Source organism: Ambystoma mexicanum, chromosome 9, assembly GCF_040938575.1.
Source record: "Ambystoma mexicanum isolate Mex_15411 chromosome 9, UKY_AmexF1_1, whole genome shotgun sequence".
Lineage (NCBI taxonomy): Eukaryota > Metazoa > Chordata > Amphibia > Caudata > Ambystomatidae > Ambystoma > Ambystoma mexicanum.
In genome coordinates, this window is record NC_090931.1 from 347136562 (window position 1) to 347156161 (window position 19600).

A 19600-nucleotide genomic window follows, 5' to 3' on the forward strand; every position below is an offset into this window, starting at 1 on the left:
TTTGGCCCCCTCTGTGCCCCTCCTAAATTTGATTCCTGGCGATGCCACATCCTGGAGGTGGTTGGCCATATGTGTATACCAAGGGTCAGAGCCCGCACCCTGGAGGAATCTACACTACACTTTCGGGTGGCGTATGGTGTGTTACACTGTCACACATTGGAGCAGAGGACCAGTTTCCTTTACAAACATAATATTTTCAGACCTACTGTTTGCTCATAAAAGTGTTGGTAGGAAAGGGTCCGAGTCAATCACATATCAAACCTTTCCCGGGCAAACTTGGTCTGTTTCAGTCACACATGTCTTTCATGTGTTCTTGCAAGTGATGTTGGATGTTATCAGGTGTGAATGACTCTGTCCCAGCACAACCGGGCTTTCATAGGCACCTGCCTGTCAGGAAATACGAAATGGCAGGGTGTCTCTGCTCGGGCGCGGGGGAGGAGACAGTGCCTGGGGATTATGAGCGCAGACAAACTTCAGCCAAGAACCCACAGACAGCAGAGCTCTCCTGCCTTCCAGACTGGAGCCGTCTACTCCCTCTCTCCTTCCCAGCGCTGCACTGCGCAGGCTCACCTTCTGCAGCACGCATGCCTGCCACTTATTCCACGGCTCAGCCTGCCTTCACACCACGCAGGGCAGCGGCTGCAGGGAAAGTTGCCCCGCGTGGACAGACCGTGGGAGGTCAAGGGTCCGGAAGCCAGGTCGTGGGAAGAGATCACCCACACCCGCGCCCCCCTTGAGGAACGGAGAACAGCTGGTGCTCAGGGCGACACTGTGGCTGAGCACCCGCTCCATCCCCACTGGAGATTTTTTCCCACTGGTGTCAGTTTTTTGTCTGGGTTTTGGCGTGCCTTTCTCCCCCTCCAGCCCCCCTTTGGCTTCGCCATCTGGGGGGCTGCACGGAGAGTCATCCGTTGCATGGAAGTTATTTATCCAAGGATAATCAGAGAGTGGCGAAATAATATTAATATTACACCCTGGAAATGTGCAGTTTGGCATCAAGTGCTCATCAAAGCATCCCGCTTTTGTGATTTATTGCCTGTCTGGTGAGTTGCACAAGGAGACCTGCGATCAGACGTTACTTTCTTCGGCTCGCGAGGAGGACCCGCCGCATTTTCCGGAGGGAACCCACCCTGAATTCTGGATTATTGAATTTTGGCATTGTTTTATTTTCGCCCCCACCATCATCACTCTTTCCCTCCCCGCAATCCGCGAGGTCGCTGTGCAGGGAGCAGCTCTCCTCGCTGGAGTGGGGAGGTAGGGAGCTGGGCGATGATGGAGGGTCCGCGCTACCGCCGCCACCACCGGCTGGCCAAGAAGAGGAGATCCAGGTCCCAGAGGGACCGAGACTGGGAGAGGGGTTGCGCCTCCCAGGGGGTCGGTAGGGGTGGGGGCAGGCGCGGGGGCTTCCTGTCCTCCTCGGGCTCGGACAGGGAAGACAATGGGGAGCCCCCCGCCCGGCCCAAGCCCCCCAGGAGGAAGAGGAAGGAGTCGTCCTCGGCAGAAGAAGACATCATCGACGGGTTCTCCGTGGCCAGCTTTGTCACTTTTGAAGCTCTGGAGGTAAGCCAGACGTGTGCAGAATGTCTCATTGTTCTTAGCTCTCGGCTGCTGGTGTCTCCTCCGGCTCTGCCTTTTCTGTATCCGTCTCTTTTTCTCAAGTGCACATTATAATGAAGAGGGACGGGGAGTGCGGGCGGAGGTGGGTGGGTGAAGGGGTGTGGGGGGGCACGTTCTATTATTGGTTGGAACTGGTTAACCATTGCATTGAAATGCTGCCTGGCGCTGCTTTGATTTCCTTTGCTCTGGGGGTGGGCTGTAGGGGGAGAGGCAGGAGAGGGGGGGGGGGGGGCGGTTATGTTGCCGTTGTGTGAATGTGCTATTCCCGTGTGTTGCTTTTTACTGGAGAGGTTCGTCTCCAGCGAGCGAATGTGTTCTTTTTTGTGGGAGACCCTGAAGCATTAGCAGGGGAGTGGTTGTGCTTTGTTTGTGTTTGACTAGAAGGTTACTGCATTATCCTTGCACTGAGCGGGTTGTTGCTTTTCTTGTGCTATGGGTCCAGTGTCGCCCCTGTGTAATTGAGGTCGCCGGGTCGGGAACTTGTAACCATGGCTTGTGCTGTCAACAGAAAAAGAGGACTTTCCCGGCCACATTGCACACTGCATCTGGTTCCCTGGCCTTGCCGTGCAGCCACCTCCAGTGTGCAGGCTGCAACAATTTTGCACGTGTGTGGCTAGACACTCACAACCATTACTGTGCAGCTGCTTCCACTGTGCTCTTGAAGGCTCTAGTGCACGTCTGTCCAGGAACACAGAGACATTAGTGTGCAGCCACCTCCAGGGTGCAGGCTCGCAGACTAGGAGTGTGGTGCATAACAAGCGCACAGATTCTCACAAGTTGAGTGTGAAGCCTTCGTCAGGGTGCACGGGAAGCCTGTGTTCGCATGGCAGCCTCTGTGTGCGGCCACCACAAGGGTGGACATTAAGCAACCCGGATATTTGCATGGAGAGTATGCACGGTCAGCATCAGGTGTTTGTGTTTGTAACCAGTCAAATACCATCCAGTATCTACGGCCACCTCAAGAACGCAGGACCAGCCTCCAATATACTTGTGTGAGCAGAACCAAGCAGGCCTCTGTTGCAGCCACCTGTAAGTTGCAGACTCAGCATCTAATGCACATGTATAACCAGGGCTCTCCCAAAGAGTCAGTGCGTGCAATCAGCTCCAGAGTGCATGTGTAAACACTGGTGTTCATGCGTGACTGGATCACCACGACCGGGCTGAATGCAGCCATCACCAAGGCCAAGGTTCCAGCCAGGCATGCGCGTTCTTAACCACCACATGCTTTTGTGTAGCCAACGCTTAGGCATAGGCTCATCCTTTGATGCACGCTTGAGCCCAATCACCCACACTCTGAGTGCTGCTCTCTTAATTGTGCTCCTTCAGCCCCTAGTTCATTGTGTAACCGCATGCATAACTGCCCCCACATTGCAGTCTTGACCTCCGATGCATGTCTGTTACCAGACACCATCAAGCTCTGTGCAGTGACCTCCAGAGAAAAAACTGTTTTTTTAACACACATGTAGGCCTATACCTCTAGAATGTTGTGTGTTCATCTTCTGGTGCGCATAGATGATACCCAAAAGGGTAAGGGCCTCCTATTTCATGCAAGCTCAGTTTCTGGTATACTTGTGTCACAGAAAACACCTTGTGAAGCTGCCTCCAGAATGCAAGTTGACCCCAGGTGCATTTATGTAACCAGACATCCCACCTCCTGGGGGATTCACCATCTCTGTGGTGCACATCATTGCTTATACACGTTTGTGAGCGCAACCAGCAGCCACTGCATGCTGCTCAGCTTCGGGTAGACCTATGAGACACCTGTCCCCCAACACTACAACTCTACTTACAAACCACCTCCTAAGGTGCATGCACAGTCAACCTTTCATGTGGTGGATCAGGCCCCTCTGCCTGCACCCATCTTCAGGTTGCAGGCTCAGCCACAAGTGTTTGTTCCAGGACCGCAATGAGTTTCTGTGTGCAGGTTTTCCTATGTGCAGAGCAGGCTCATCCTCTAGTATGTGTGTGCAATCGTCCACAATCCCTTGTCTGAAGACTCTTGTGGGCCTCAGGACCAGGCTGAAGTGCTTATGTTTTTGCACACCCCCAAAAGACTCCCATTGCAGCAAACTCCAGCGCGTACACTGCGATTTCGGTGCACTTGTTGCACCAAAAGCCAGTACCTCTTTATACTGAGCCATCTTCAGAGTAGAGCATCACACAGACTCTTGTGCATAGGTGCAACCACGCCGCACAAGAAATGCTGCCACACCAAGGGAACAAATTCAATGCCGGCACACACTTGTGAAGCCTCCTTCTCCACGTAACTTACCTGCAGATTTGTTATGCAGACTTATCCCAGGAATCCAATATCCTGCTCTTCTTAGTCCTGTTTAATTTTCACCCCACAGACCATGGTCTGGCTGCCTTCCCTGCCACCCTCCCGGGCAAGCTCTAATTGTGCCTCTAAACAGACAAGGATCTGTAATTTAAGACCACTACAGTGGTGATGTGTGCAGTATAACAATATAACAATATAGTATATAACATGGGCAAAATATAAGTGGATCCCGGCTACTACAACTCCCAGGATGCATTATTGGATTCAATGAAAATACAGCACTTGATGTTAGTGCCCTATCTGACATGAAATCATCATAGAACCTTTCCATGTGGTAAGAGTAGCTAGGACTGAGCAACGCATACCCTTGCAGCTTTCACTTGTCCAGGCCTGCCTCGATACTCCCTCCTCCCCCCCGCCGCACCCCGCCAGAAGTGGCCTCCTTGTTAAGAAACGTCTCTTCATGTGCCACCTGCTGTCAGATTATCGTTCTGCAGTGCTGTGCATTGCAGTGGTGGGGCTTCAAGGCACTCTCAATTGTATCCACTTGGCTTTATACTGGTCTTTGCAGACGGCTGCATTTAGATAACAATAACAATGAAATACTCTGTGTACACTGTGGCACTTCTTCTTCCAGGAAAGTGTATCTTTTCCACTGGGTAAAGTTTCATGTGCGTGCCAAAAGCGTAGTGTAACTTTGCTTTTCATGTGAGTGTTTTTAGAAGGGGATGGCGGCGAGGGGTGCAGCTATAGGCTTTGCTAGGTAACAGAAACAGGATCGAAAGAGAGATTGGCACTGATGGCAACAGTCATATCCAGCTTTAGCCTGGTTTGAAGAGGGGCTGATTTACCCTCGGGATGCAGAGCTTTTGGTAAAGAGTGCCAGTGGTATCAGACATGTGAAGGGTCACTGTGGGCCTCTTGGTCTCCTTCACTTGCGAGTAATTGGTTATTGAAGGTAGCTAGCTGTCCAGGGGAGTGTGTTCCTCGATGAAATGCTGCTAAGACTCACAACTAGGAAAGCAGCATTTCTGGTTTGGGATGAACTCGAAATGTGAATGATCCTGAAGCCGCCGACTACACCCATCCTTGGATTATCATATGATGGTGAAGGCCCACTGTCACTGTTTCTGCATTCTTTTGCGGCCGCCCCACATCACATTCACAACACAAGTGACTCTGAGCACAGGTGCATCCTTGATGTGAAACCCTTTCCATAGAGGCAGCAGTTCTCTCCTGAGCTGGGACCTAAGTCTGAGCAGAAGTGGACTCATATCTAGAAAAGAAAACATGGGCATGCTGGAAATGATATGGCACTACTTCTGACATCACAGGAAGTGACATCGGCTGATTGTTGAACGCCGTGATGGTCCATTGTACATATGTCTTGAGCAACTTTTAGAGAAAACGCAATTTGGCAGGACAACAATTGGTGATAGTCTCACACACATTTGGCTCCTGAAACGAGCAAATGCGGAAGGGATCCTAATTTGTTATGTTCTTTGCCAAGGAGTCCCTTATCCTCTGGATGGTGCATATATACAGTCATTTTTAGGTCTGTGTTTGGAGACCTGCATTCCATGATTTATAATGGGAAACACAAAACTACAAATCCCAGAATTCAATTAAAAACAACCAGACTGATTTCACTTTTCCCAGATGATATTGGGACGTTGTGGGTTGTACGCATTCATCAGGAATGGGTAAACCACAGAGGTTGTGAAGCAGCCTGTCAGACTTGCAAAAAGCGACGTTGGTGTAGACCCAAAATGATGTCCATGCTTATCACTGCTTGAGATCGCGATTCCTTAAGATCCACCATACTCAAGGGACCTTTACAAGTTGCATCTTGTTACATGTTTTTAATGTGTTTGCTGTGTAGGCCTCAACAAGTGGAAACCACCAATGGTGTTAGAATATGCCTTTTATAATGATACCTTAAAGTGAACATCAGAAAGAGCTGCAGACATACTATTTAAAGTGGATGGATGTTTAAAGCAAGGCATTGTTCTCTGATCCTAATAGAGTTGTGATCATGTTGATGTTTGTACATCATTGTTATTCCATCGCAATGGAATTATTTCCTGGCCAGAAGAAGTGCGCTCCCTATTTATCACATGCCTATTCTTCATGCCTGTTTAAGGGCACTTTGGATGCAGACATTTTCAGTGTGAAATGAAATGTTGGAATACATTTTCTGATGAATGCATCACATCTATGGTAGCTGCTGTGTGATAACACAGCAATATATTTACCATATGGAAAATAATTTCCTGTTCTAGAGCCAAACCGTGTAGAGGAAAGCAAAATGTGGTACAACACCTGGTCTTGTGTTTATTTGCAAATTTTATGCAATCACACATCTTGAGCTCTGACTATTTGTCTCTAATGTTGGACCGATTCTTTGGGAAACACATTGAAAAAGAGAGGTCAGGGTACTTGAAGAACACGTATTTCACACACTCTGTAATATTTTTATTTTATTGTATTGTTTAAAGCACAGACCGAGCACAAGAGTAGCAGAGCACAGTACAGAGTGCGGGTAGTCAGCGTTTGGACTGGCATCTTTTAACAGTAGTGCAGTACTGTGAGTTGAAGTCTGTGCTCGGTATGTGCGGTTGTTCGATTAGTCCAGGTATAATGCACTGATTACATATATACCTATCTTGGCATTCAGGATCTTCATATGAAATTATTTTCCCACGATGAAGAGGTGTAGAAACATCAACTCTCCAAATTTCCTAGCTTGAGAGTTTGTTCTGCTTGGGAAGTTGAAATGATTCAGGGGTCTTGAGACCAAAAAATAATGTCCCAATTTTACAGGTTTGGGAGAAAAGTGAGTAGCAGAAATTGTTATATCAGAAATCACTGATCTATGCCGCATGAGACTGTTGGAAATAGCAAGCATTGATTTTGCTGTCAAGCGCAGATCTCTCATCTAGACCCATTTCAGGGAGATGGAGCCCCTCCAATATCATGACATCACTTGACATGCAGTGGGGCTTGCCCAAAGAGGAAGCTTGGTTGTGAGCCACAGATGACATTGGTAGTTACGAAGATTAATAGACTTGTGAACAATTTCAATGGCAAAATGTTAAGCATTGGGTGTTTTTTCATTAGACAGTTTCTAAAGCAATAGAGTAATAGACATCTACCTACAGGAACACCAGCAGGAGGCGCCAAGTTGCACTTACGTGTGGTGAATGTGACCCTACTGCCAGGGTAGGGAATGGCAAATGCTAACTTGCCCAGATTTGCCTAAACTTTCTAAAACTCTTTCACTGGTCCTGTTTAGAGCAGGTTACCTACAATTGTATATGTTGTTTTCTCATTAATTCAATGGTTGCAAAATGTACTTTACTCTGAATGTTTTTTATAGATGGTTTGATGTTTAAGGACAGAAATATACGTTTGATTTGGAGCTGCAGTAAACAGAACAGAGGATTACTCATTACATGTATTGGTCCCCATGGAAAATGTGGTCCTGTAAATTGAGCCAATATAGCATTTGTTGGAGCTGCAAGGGAGATGTGGCTACCACCCTACACATGTTTTGGCTATGCCAGAAAGTTTGCTGTTCTGGGATGGAGTTCTTCTGTGTATAGATCTTGTGTTGGGTCTTTCCCTTCACCGTATGCCACTGGTTTGTGTGTTGGGTCTGTTCACTGTTAGTATTGATCTGTCTGCCAACAAGCTCTTTTGGGTATATAGAGCCCTTTTGGTGACCAAGAAACACATTTTGTGGTTTTGTTGGAAGAGTGATATCCAACCTACCATTTTTATATGGCTGCATAGTGTGTTGCTTCTCTCGATCTAGGAGCGAGTGGCTTTTCAAATTAAGCAGCAGGATAGGTATGACAATATTTGGAGTACATTTAATGAATTCCACGATTAACCCCCTCATCTCTTCTCCCCCCTTTTTTTCTCTCTTTCCACTTCCTCTTTCTTACATAATATATAATGTATTGATGGCTTGGATTTCTTATGTTTTCATGTCACTGACATGTGTAATTGTATTCCTGTTAATCTTTTTTCAGTAAAATCAATAACATTAAAAATAAAAAAAGAAATACAAGTTAGTATTGTGTTATTAAGGAATTAAAAGAGGGGTGACAATTGTACAATTTTGTCTGGTGAAACTTGCTGTATGAGAATGTAATGGTTAGGATCATTTTGTAACCAAATATTTAGTGTACGTGTGTGTGTATGGTGTTAGGTGAATGGTGCAAATGCAGTCCATTCATTACATTACACCAGTGGCAAATAGTATATCTTCAGTCACAAACACTGCTCTTCCAATTGTATTTGCGTATGCCTGTTGGCACCATGACATCAATCACAGTGGCAGTGCTGTCATCTTAATCATATTTCTTAAAAAAATAAGTGTATCTATGTGTGGTGCAGCTGGATATGTCTCTTTAATGTGAAGAAGGAATCTATTGTGTGCTCCAAAGCTATGGTGCCATTTACACTCATTATATTGGTTAAAGAAAATGGAGCACCACATGAAACCGACAGAAGACTTTCTTGGGTTGGCATTGGGAGAAAAATAAATCATGTTTTGTGATGCATATAATTTGTATATATGATGAAGCGGGAGCATATGAGTTCTATTGGATGATTTTGGCTGCTATCAATTTGGATTCTTAGCATTTCTTCTCCACTTGTCCCAAAATATGTGATCATAAACAGATGGACAGAACATGATCCACCATACTGCACAGTTTTTGCAGATTCTAAGTCTGTTGAACCAAAAGGCAGTGCAATATTTCGTTATCTCACTCTATGCTGCTGGTGGCAAGCAAGGATGCCCTGTGTAATAAGCATCTGAGGGTACACTTTTGTGCATTAAGGCTCTTTTGATGGACCACAGTGCCTTTGTCTTTAATTGTATGCTTTGCAATGATCATTTTCCTATTTAGAAGTCAGGCCGTTAGAGAATTACACGCTCTAACAATTCTTCTTTCCATGCAATTACTGCCTTTGCTATATACAAATAAATGACCACTTACCAAAGCATATATCATACTTTCATGAACTCAAAGAAATGCCTGATTATTAATGTATGCCATAAGGTTTTGAAATGCATGTTTTAATCCCATAACAGTACTGCATTGAATGAAAATGGTGAATATTATTGTCTTAATCTTCTTTACATTAGCACCATGGTCGGGGGGGGGCAAATCAGATGGCTAGGAACGCGTGCTTGAATCGCCGGTATAAGCCCACATTCCAAGCCGCTTCAGGGCCGGTTCCCCATGCCGACATCTTCCCCCACCCTGCGTCCCCTTTATTTGTTTCTCGATTAACCTCCCCCCAATTACCTTATTTTGGCTGCGGCGGTCCTCGCCGTCCGCAGCTGCGCCTTGCTCTCAGCTTCCCACGGCCACCACGGAAAGGGAAGCAGGGCTCCGTATCCCTGCCTTCCCTTTGCATGGCGGCCATGTTGGTAAGGAAAATCCTTTTTTGTTTTTTGCACCCCGGGTAGCCACTTTGGTAACCCGAGGTGCTAATGGCCTTATGTACCTGTTCCATGGGCAACACCGGGTGGTAACAGCCCAGGGTCCATTTTAATGCCCCTTGCTTCACTCGGGCCATTAACTGGGGCTGCGGGCCGTTACCCCCGGTGTTGTCAAGGAACGAGTACATAAAACCGCAGTATAAACCGGATAGGCAATGTTTTGCAGCTAAGGTTACAGGTGCCATGTTTTTACTCCAGTCACAATTCACATCTAATTGTGACATGCCCAGGTGCTTCCCATCTCTCTGTAATGATGGAAAAAGAATACACCAATTCACATGATTAAGAAATTAAAGAAGGCAATGGCGGAAAACCACATCATGAATTGAAGATGAAGCCTATCTTCAGGATGATACATCACCATACTTAAAACATATCAGACTTTTAATTCTGAAATTAAGATTTTGTGTTAGCAATGTGGGGCCACATTCTTGAATATTGCCTCCATTTTTCACCCCAGATCCATTTAAACTTTGGGGTACCTGTTCTAGACCAATGCCTGATGTTTAGACAGCTGTGCTGTAGGAAAATCAGGTGATATCATGACGTGTGGGTACCTCTAGCAGGCAAAGCAGGAAAGAGTGTAGTCAATGGCATGCCAGGCAAGGCATGACGTATATGGCATTATTCTGTTCCAGTAAAACCAATATATCAGCCTTTCAATTTAATTTTAGTCTGTCCCCCACTGCCAGTAACACTCCACAGGATGCCCCTGGATGAGTGCCTATTGGATGGGAGCCACACAACCACGGGCATGCACTAAGCCAAAACCCGACCCAAGAAAGAAAGGAAAAGCAAACAGAAAATTAAGCCACACATCAAAATTGCTCACTAAAACCTAATGATTTGCCTAATATTAACAGTTTTAGTGTCTTGATTTTTCATTATTTTCCTGTGCTTGTTCAATCATCAATGTTTATTCATACACTAACTTCTTAATGCTCTATTATGTCTCCTTCTTTCTATTAGTCCATTACCTTTCATACGTGACATTGTTGATTGGTAGGGAGCCAAAGTGCCCCTGCAAAAAAAGAAAATTAATTTCATTGTTGTCCTTTGCTCTACAAATTCCTCCTAGACTCCTGTGTGATTAAGTAAAGAATAAGGTAACATGGGACCACGTTCTTAGGAAGTATATGTAATGGTTAAGTCAAAGTCAGTGTACATCGTTTAGTTTAGTTTAGCTTCTTTATTTATACCGTATACCGGAACCTGGGGTAACTGGGCGCTACAAACTTATACAGAGGTTAAAAAAATGATACACACAGGATTGCATGAAAAAAAACAGGTGGTATTAGAGGGGCTACAGTCGAGAGAAACTATAGGTTACAGTGATATTACAGGCTCATTTTTTACACAGGTGAATCAACATGGGGCACATACAACAATTGATAGATATAAGTGCCGGGTGACCAGTGGTTACAGTTAATGGTCAAAGAAGGGTGATTACATTTTGCGCTGTGCCCTGGCAGTGTCGGGGACTGAGCAGATAGGGAGCTTCCCTAAGAGACCGTTTTTGACTTTTGCTCTGAACGTCCAGAATGAGGACTCCGTCCTTAAGCTGAGAGGGAGGGTGTCCCATTGTTTGGCCGTTAGCACTGGGAAGCTTGCTCCTGCGGCTCTTTTCAGATGGAACCTGGGCATGGTAAGGCATTGTGAGTAGATAGTCTGGGTAGGTCTGGCATGTTTGTGGAGGTTGAATTTAAACACTAGATATTTGGGTGCAGTGTTTGATAGGTACTTGTGGGTTATAACCAGCGTGCAAAGGGCAATTCTGTCCCTAATGGGGAGCCAATTGGCGTTCTGCCTGAAGCCGGAGATGTGCGTGGATCTAGGTATGCTTAGTGCAGCTCTTAGGGCGTTATTTTGAAGGACCTGGAGGACTTTTCCCAAAATTCTCTTGCTAATGACATTTGATTTGTTGGGTAGATTTGGATGATATTTACCCCCCTCCCCTCCAGAAAGTGTTGTCCTGTGCCCCCCCAACCTGGAAATATTGGGGCGAATTTGTTGAAAGGTGAAAAGGTTATTAAGAAAACAAACTGTTTTCGTACTACTGACATTCATTTTCCCATACAGAAAAAGTGCATTGATTGAACATCAATAGCGTTAAAACCGCTGGACGTATTCACAACAAATAAGAAATAACTTGGGTACAAAGTGCTGCAAGTAGGCCATTTGGTGGTTTGGGGCACATTTGTACAGTCATATTTATAATAGTCAATGGAGAAGCACCTGAAAAACTTGTATATAATCCCAAATGGTTCTCTGAGACAGAGAGGCTGAGGGGTAAGTCGCTCTTTTTTTGTGCTCGAATTATTGATTCCTATGTGAACCCTGAGGGAAGCCCAAAATTATAGCTGCTGAAAAGGCTATCTGCAGGAGGAGAAGGGTAGTAGTCAGATCAGGCTAGAGGTGGGGAGGGGAATAAGGACAACCTGCAAAGTCAGAGATTTGGTTGTGGGCTTCAGAGTTCTTTTGGGGTAGAAACGTGTTCTTATCAGGGGAACCCTTTGGGAATCTCACCAGACTACAGCATTAACTGCAAGACATGTTGGGAAAAAATGCATCACACCAATTGAAGAGTGAAAACGTGTAATTGGACACGGACTGAGAGTGAAACCACAAAAATCAGGACTGGCAGACCAAGAAAAGAGGAAGTGAACACATTGTGAGTGCCAGTGAGGACGGGAAACCCTTTCGGCAAACATTACATTGCCAAGACAATCAGTATACTCAGGAATGAACACCACGAAATGACGAAATGATCGAGGAATATGAACACCAGGAAATGATCGAGGAATAGGAAGAGGGAAAAAAATGACACTGGGATAGTCTTTTACACCTGCACAGGTCACATCTGCTAGCCAGGAGGACACAGGCAGAGGACACTGAGGCTGCCAGCTAAGTACCTTTGACACTGGGATAGTCTTTTACACCTGCACAGGTCACATCTGCTAGCCAGGAGGACACAGGCAGAGGACACTGAGGCTGCCAGCTAAGTACCTTTGACACTGGGATAGTCTTTTACACCTGCACAGGTCACATCTGCTAGCCAGGAGGACACAGGCAGAGGACACTGAGGCTGCCAGCTAAGTACCTTTGACACTGGGATAGTCTTTTACACCTGCACAGGTCACATCTGCTAGCCAGGAGGACACAGGCAGAGGACACTGAGGCTGCCAGCTAAGTACCTTTGACACTGGGATAGTCTTTTACACCTGCACAGGTCACATCTGCTAGCCAGGAGGACACAGGCAGAGGACACTGAGGCTGCCAGCTAAGTACCTTTGACACTGGGATAGTCTTTTACACCTGCACAGGTCACATCTGCTAGCCAGGAGGACACAGGCAGAGGACACTGAGGCTGCCAGCTAAGTACCTTTGACACTGGGATAGTCTTTTACACCTGCACAGGTCACATCTGCTAGCCTGGAGGACACAGGCAGAGGACACTGAGGCTGCCAGCTAAGTACCTTTGACACTGGGATAGTCTTTTACACCTGCACAGGTCACATCTGCTAGCCAGGAGGACACAGGCAGAGGACACTGAGGCTGCCAGCTAAGTACCTTTGACACTGGGATAGTCTTTTACACCTGCACAGGTCACATCTGCTAGCCAGGAGGACACAGGCAGAGGACACTGAGGCTGCCAGCTAAGTACCTTTGACACTGGGATAGTCTTTTACACCTGCACAGGTCACATCTGCTAGCCAGGAGGACACAGGCAGAGGACACTGAGGCTGCCAGCTAAGTACCTTTGACACTGGGATAGTCTTTTACACCTGCACAGGTCACATCTGCTAGCCAGGAGGACACAGGCAGAGGACACTGAGGCTGCCAGCTAAGTACCTTTGACACTGGGATAGTCTTTTACACCTGCACAGGTCACATCTGCTAGCCTGGAGGACACAGGCAGAGGACACTGAGGCTGCCAGCTAAGTACCTTTGACACTGGGATAGTCTTTTACACCTGCACAGGTCACATCTGCTAGCCTGGAGGACACAGGCAGAGGACACTGAGGCTGCCAGCTAAGTACCTTTGTATTTTTAAGGATGTGGGGCAACATGGACTTTGGGCAAGGCCAACAGATGCTCCCACTGACCATTGCCCAAGGCCATGGCTAGTGGGCTGCTGGAACTGGCCGAAGGGCATTGAACCCTGAGTTTGCAAGGAAGTTATTGGCCTTCGGTCATGGCTTGTGGCCTTCCCTCTTTTAAAATCATTGGTGCAACATTCTCAACTGTGGCAACTCACCATGGGCGAAGGCCATGTCTAGTGGGCCAAACAAACTATAACAAATGCCTTGAAATTCAGTGACAAAACTTTAATTAAGTGTGAGTTAAGGTGATCTGATTCAATCCAACAAAACCCTTGAAATTCAGGGTGTGTGAAAATTGGTGACCATCTTAACTCAACAACTCCCTTGTTGCAAAGCCCATGAGCACAATATGATATCACACAAGGAATTCACATTTAGATACTAAATTACATGATGAGGACACAAGTCACATGAGCTTAAAATGCACTCACTCAAAAAATATATTGCAATTAATTTTGCGTTCTTTTTAGAATGCTAAGAAAGGGTAGGGTTATGGTTAGTTATTCAAATGGATAGAGTCTAAATTAATCAGAGCATACCATAAAGCTTTTGCACAAGGATTCGAGAAGTCAAAAAAAAGAAGCGCTAGGAGAAAATTCTTAGTCCATGGTGTGCTCAGGTCTGCTCTATATTCAAGCTGCAGATATTAGTGCATTATTCATGAAATGTTCATAGTATAGCACAAGTAGAAATCCAAAGGTTTTTCAAACATTTCAATCATTTAATAGCACAAAAAGGCAATATGCATCCACAAGGTGTGTTTTCCAACAGTGTTAGTAATAACATCCCGATAATAATCAGAGTAACATTCTTCTCTACCTTTGTGTTTCGCGTACAGCTTGCTAAACGCGAAATACAAAGGTAGAGAAGAATTTTACCTCTGATTATTATCGGGACATCATTACTACTCCAGATACAGGAAGGCTTCATAGCCAGTGTCCAAGCCCTGAAGACTGACTATGTCCGACATGCATTTGCAAACACGGTTGGGACACACACCTTCTGGATGCATATTGCCTATTTATGCAATTAAATATTTGAAAAAACCTTTGAACTTCTACGTGTGAAATACTTTGAACATTTCATGAAAAATGAACTAATATCCACAGCTTGAATTCAGAGCAGACCTGAGCATACCATGGACTATGCATTTTCTCCTAGCTCTAATTGTTTGGACTTTTTTATGCTGCCATACTTAGCATTCAGGGAAAGGAGGTTGTATTAGTGTTTTGTCTTTATATTGTTCCTAATAATTTTGGCCTATTTGCTCCAATACAAAGATAGTGAAGACATTAAATTATCCCAGGCAGCCACCCTGATTCAATGTCAAGGGTAGTTATTTACAAGTCCAAACAACGTGTCAAAGTGACATCTAACATCTCACCTATAATTGACCATCGGCTGCCCAAATAAGTGCTGCGGGTGGCTCTGTGCACAAGAACATGCAAGTTTTAATTTGAAAGGCCAGTGACTTCACTGTAAATGAATAGGAAAGATCTTCGAAAAGGAGGTGATGTTTTATACTTTTTTAAGGAATGGAAGAGGGACATGTCTAGAATCCCATACACTTCATCAGTGGGATCTTTTAAAGTGAAGAATTGCATAGTTGTCAAAAGAAATGATCACAACAGGATCCATGATAAAAGAAACAGGAAATAACCCTTCAACTCCCCTCCAAGAAAGCTCGTGTGCTGGTTTCCTCGGCATGGGCTTTAGTTATGGATGCGTCTCGAAAGTAAGAAGTTGTCATGATGCAACGTTGTGCCTCCTTGTTACAGAGTAAAGGGCTGATTCGGAAAGCGTTTTTCAATTGGTTCATCCCATTGAAGAACGCTTTGTGAAACAGGCCCTAATTGTGGTCACTTTCATCAGCTCAGCATGCCAAATTGTGAGTCTGTATGGACAACGTGGCAGCCACATATGCTGGTGGCATTCCCAGTAATCCCCTACCTTCAAAAGTCAAAATGATTTGCAGACAGATTTCTGTGCTCATTATATAGGTTTTGGATAAACATAGAGATGGCCAGCACAGCGAGTGATAGGAAGGTCTGACACAAGTGTAGATTTCCCGCATTTGTAATGAGTGAATGGATGTGTGTAGCATACAGTGCTTAATTTGTAAACAAATAAGTGCCAAGGTATAAATATTTTCAAGCACACCCATGACACATCTGGACGGGTAGCTTTCCGCTCACCGTTGGCATGACCCGTGGCTGCTCCCCTCAGTGTCAACATGCATGGATTGATTAAAGCTGCAACTCCCACTGGCTCATTGGGGTTGATGGATGTACTGACTATGGCTAATGTGTGATTTACAAATTCAAATCAGCATAACATAAAATAACATACTTGCATCTTGCATGAGACAGCTGTTGAAGTGTGTCTTTAAACACAATCATTGTTAACATTCTTTTCTGATTTTATAGATGCGTCTTAGGTGACGGACAGTGAAAATAATAAAGTTGCCAAACACCAAATAGTAATTGAACTGAGACAATAAGTTCTGGGGCTCAGAAATAAGTGCCAGGCCTGAGCCCTGGCAAACACCCTCACACATTAAGCACTGGTAGCATATCTCGGCGGAGTGAAGTACCTCAAGGACCGAAGTTAGATATCAGATTTGCTGCTTGTGAAAAGAGGTCAGTGAACATGTGAGTGGGTTAATCCGTTAGCCACGGAGTCAACAGTTTTTAATTTTGGGAGTGAAAAGGGACGAAAAGTACAGAAGACCAAGCATGTGATTTGTCAGAGATGTTTTGACTGTCCTATCTTCACTCAGCCACAACAGCTTTGAGGATATCAACTTGGCCAATCTGGCAAATACATACAGGGTGTGTGTGCGCCCTGAGGCCCACGGGCATGTGGCGCAATCTAAGAAATAAAATAAATAAATAAATAGGGCGGCAGCTGATGCAGCACATATCAGCAGATTCACATTAACTATACATGAAAATAAAAAGTGGGCTATTGTTAGCACGTGTGCTCATATGTTAACTGCACAGTATTATTAGAGTCAATGTTAAAGTAGCGTGGCACGGGAAAAGCATAGAACAACAATCCCAGTGGGGTTGGGGAGCGCTTGACAAGCGGCATGGCGTGGGTCCGTTCTGCATTAGCATCTTCCCAACAGCGTCTTTGCAATGTACACGCGTTCCTTTATGTTAATCAGCTTTTCCTCCTTAAATGGGTGCAGTCTTACATGGTGGAAAGTTTGACATATAGATGCTGGGTGGCCGCATTACGTAATCTTTTCTGCGCTGGAAATTGGGACAAGGTCTTGTTGGTGGAAGCCTCCGCCACAAAACCTTTTTTACACCGTGAGCATGTGTACACAAATGTTTACATTGGTTAAACATGCAGCACATGGCCGTGTCCCTGTCCATTCTGCATGTATGCGAGAGGCACATAGGCACCCCATGTTTACCCAGCGTCAAGGTAAACGTGTTTCAAGAGAACGATTTTGTAAAGGGCCCTGCGACATGTTTGACTTTTTTTGCTGTATGTAGCAAGCACAATACTACACAATATCTGCCCGGGTGTCTTTCCTGCTCTGCAGGGAAATTGCAGAATTTTGTACTGGAGAAAAATCTACACAGTCCTCCTTCCCCCTCCATTTACACGGATTGAAAAAAAAATAACATTTGCCTTGAAAACCTCCCCTTTTTGTTTGTTTTACTGCACGTACACATTCTGGCCTTTCAGAGGCACACAACCTTTCAGCCTCTGAATTGGCTGGTGGCCTGCAGCAAAAACACGCCAATAAAATGATTCCGCTCTAGGAGTAGGAATTGGTAGTGGCAGAGTGTAACCATGGGTGAAATCCGGAGATTCTGGTCGACCAGACTACATTTCGTCCACCCCTGTGTATGAAATGGAGCACTCTGGTTTGAACAGTAACAAAATGCCATGTGGGATTGAAGTGATGTAGACCATTCCATTATGGGGATAGCACGCGGATAACTCCCCATCTTCTCTGATGATTAAAGACAACATAAGGCTTTTCTAGGGAATCTATTGTTCTGCCTTGTTCTTCTGCAAGCCTGGTGTAATAGACATAAAGAAAGGCCAGCTGGTGTGCTTAGATGTACACAGCTGTGTAGCTCTGCTGTGCTACTTTCCAATATCCTATCTACTGTATTACGGTTTACAGGTGATTTATTCACTGTAAGTGTGGTAGGTTAATCCGCCAGAAATCTCGGATTTTGCCATCTGCAGTTTCCATGAAACAATTTAATGTCGATGAAACAGTCCATGACGTCACTGACATAGACGTGGTAAAAGAGTAGCAGTACTTGTCCACAAAGGATAGAGTGTCTAGGCCTGCTTCTAGCGTGGGTTGCAGCCTCTTCAGAAAAGGTTAGAGCAGTCGGAATAGGTAGTGTCAAGGTCAGATAATTCCTGGCACACTAGCAATCTTGTGATCCTGAGCACAGGGTCAGACAGTTCCTGGCACACCAGAGGTCTTGTGATCCAGAGCACAGGGTCAGACAGTTCCTGGTACACTAGAGGTCTTGTGATCCAGAGCACAGGGTCAGGCAGTTCCTGGCACACTAGCAATCTTGTGATAAAGAGCACAGGGTCAGGCAGTTCCTGGCACACTAGAGGTCTTGTGATCCAAAGCACAGGGTCAGACAGTTCCTGGAACACTAGAGGTCGTGTGATCCAGAGTACAGGGTCAGACAGTTCCTGGCAAACTAGAGGTCTTGTGATCCAGAGCACAGGGTCAGACAGCTCATGGCACACTAGCAATCTTGTGATCCAGAGCACAGGGTCAGACAGTTCCTGGCACACTAGAGGTCTTGTGATCCAGAGCACAGGGCGAGGCAGTTCCTGGCACACTAGAGGTCTTGTGATCCAGTGCACAGGGTCAGACAGTTCCTGACACACTAGAGGTCTTGTGATCTAGAGCACAGGGTCAGACAGTTCCTGGCACACTAGAGGCCTTGTGATCCAGCGCACAGGGCAGAGAGTTCCTGGCACACTAGAGGTCTTGTGATCCAGAGCACAGGGTCAGGCAGTTCCTGGCACACTAGAGGTGTTGTGATCCAGAGCACAGGGTCAGGAAGTTCCTGGCACACTAAAGGTCTTGTGATACAGAGCACAGGGTCAGAAAGTTCCTCGCACACTAGAGGCCTTGTGATCCAGAGCACAGGGTCAGACAGTTCCTGGCACACTAGAGGTCTTGTGATCCAGAGCACAGGGCCAGACAGTTCCTGGCACACTAGAGGCCTTGTGATCCAGAGCACAGGGTCAGACAGTTCCTGGCACACTAGAGGTCTTGTGATCCAGAGCACAGGGTCAGGCAGTTCCTGGTACACTAGAGGTCTTGTGATCCAGAGCACAGGGTCAGAGAGTTCCTGGCACACTAGAGGTCTTGTGATCCAGAGCACAGGGTCAGGCAGTTCCCGGCACACTAGAGGTCTTGTGATCCAGAGCACAGGGTCAGACAGTTCCCGGTACACTAGAGGTCTTGTGATCCAGAGCACAGGGTCAGACAGTTCCTGGCACACTAGAGGTCTTGTGATCCAGAGCACAGGGTCAGGCAGTTCCTGGCACACTAGAGGTCTTGTGATCCAGAGCACAGGGTCAGGCAGTTCCTGGCACACTAGAGGTCTTGTGAGCACAGCCTTCTTTGCTTGTCTTTTCTCTTGATTTAGCTTATTTATAGCTAAGACAGGTTAAGGTGCATCAGGTCCTTCCAGGGACCCAGAGCATGGACCACTAGACCCCGTAACCTCCGCTCATTGTGGATGTCTGTCACAAGGAACAGACCGACAAGGACGTGTCACTAGGAAAAGAGGGGTCCTTGAGGAAAGAGGAGGTGAGGAATGGTGACAAACTGAGATGCCCTTGATCTATCTTGGTTCAACGACAACGTCCTGTAAGCTGTCGACCATGATGATGCAGTGGGCCCACCTGCCTTACCTATGACCCAGTCCTCGGTGTCGTGGCTGCTGGAAATCACACATCTTTTTTATGCCGGACCTCCAAGTCCTCTTCTAGGATCTCTGATCATCGGTGGGGTGTGCGCATGTTTCTTTCACGGTTCTGTACCCACTCTGTTCCCGGGCTGGCCTT

General features: G+C 46.0%; 1 protein-coding gene across 1 annotated transcript in view; it reads left to right on the forward strand.

Annotated features, from left to right (window-relative positions):
* Positions 1-510: 510 nt before the first annotated feature.
* The window catches only part of LOC138487326 (autism susceptibility gene 2 protein-like), a 2615289-nt gene continuing 2596199 nt past the window's right edge, over positions 511-19600 (forward strand). The window contains exon 1 of the mRNA XM_069613925.1: positions 511-1560. Coding sequence (XP_069470026.1) covers positions 1270-1560 — 291 coding nt within the window. The 5' untranslated portion in view covers positions 511-1269. The remainder of the gene's footprint in view (positions 1561-19600) is intronic.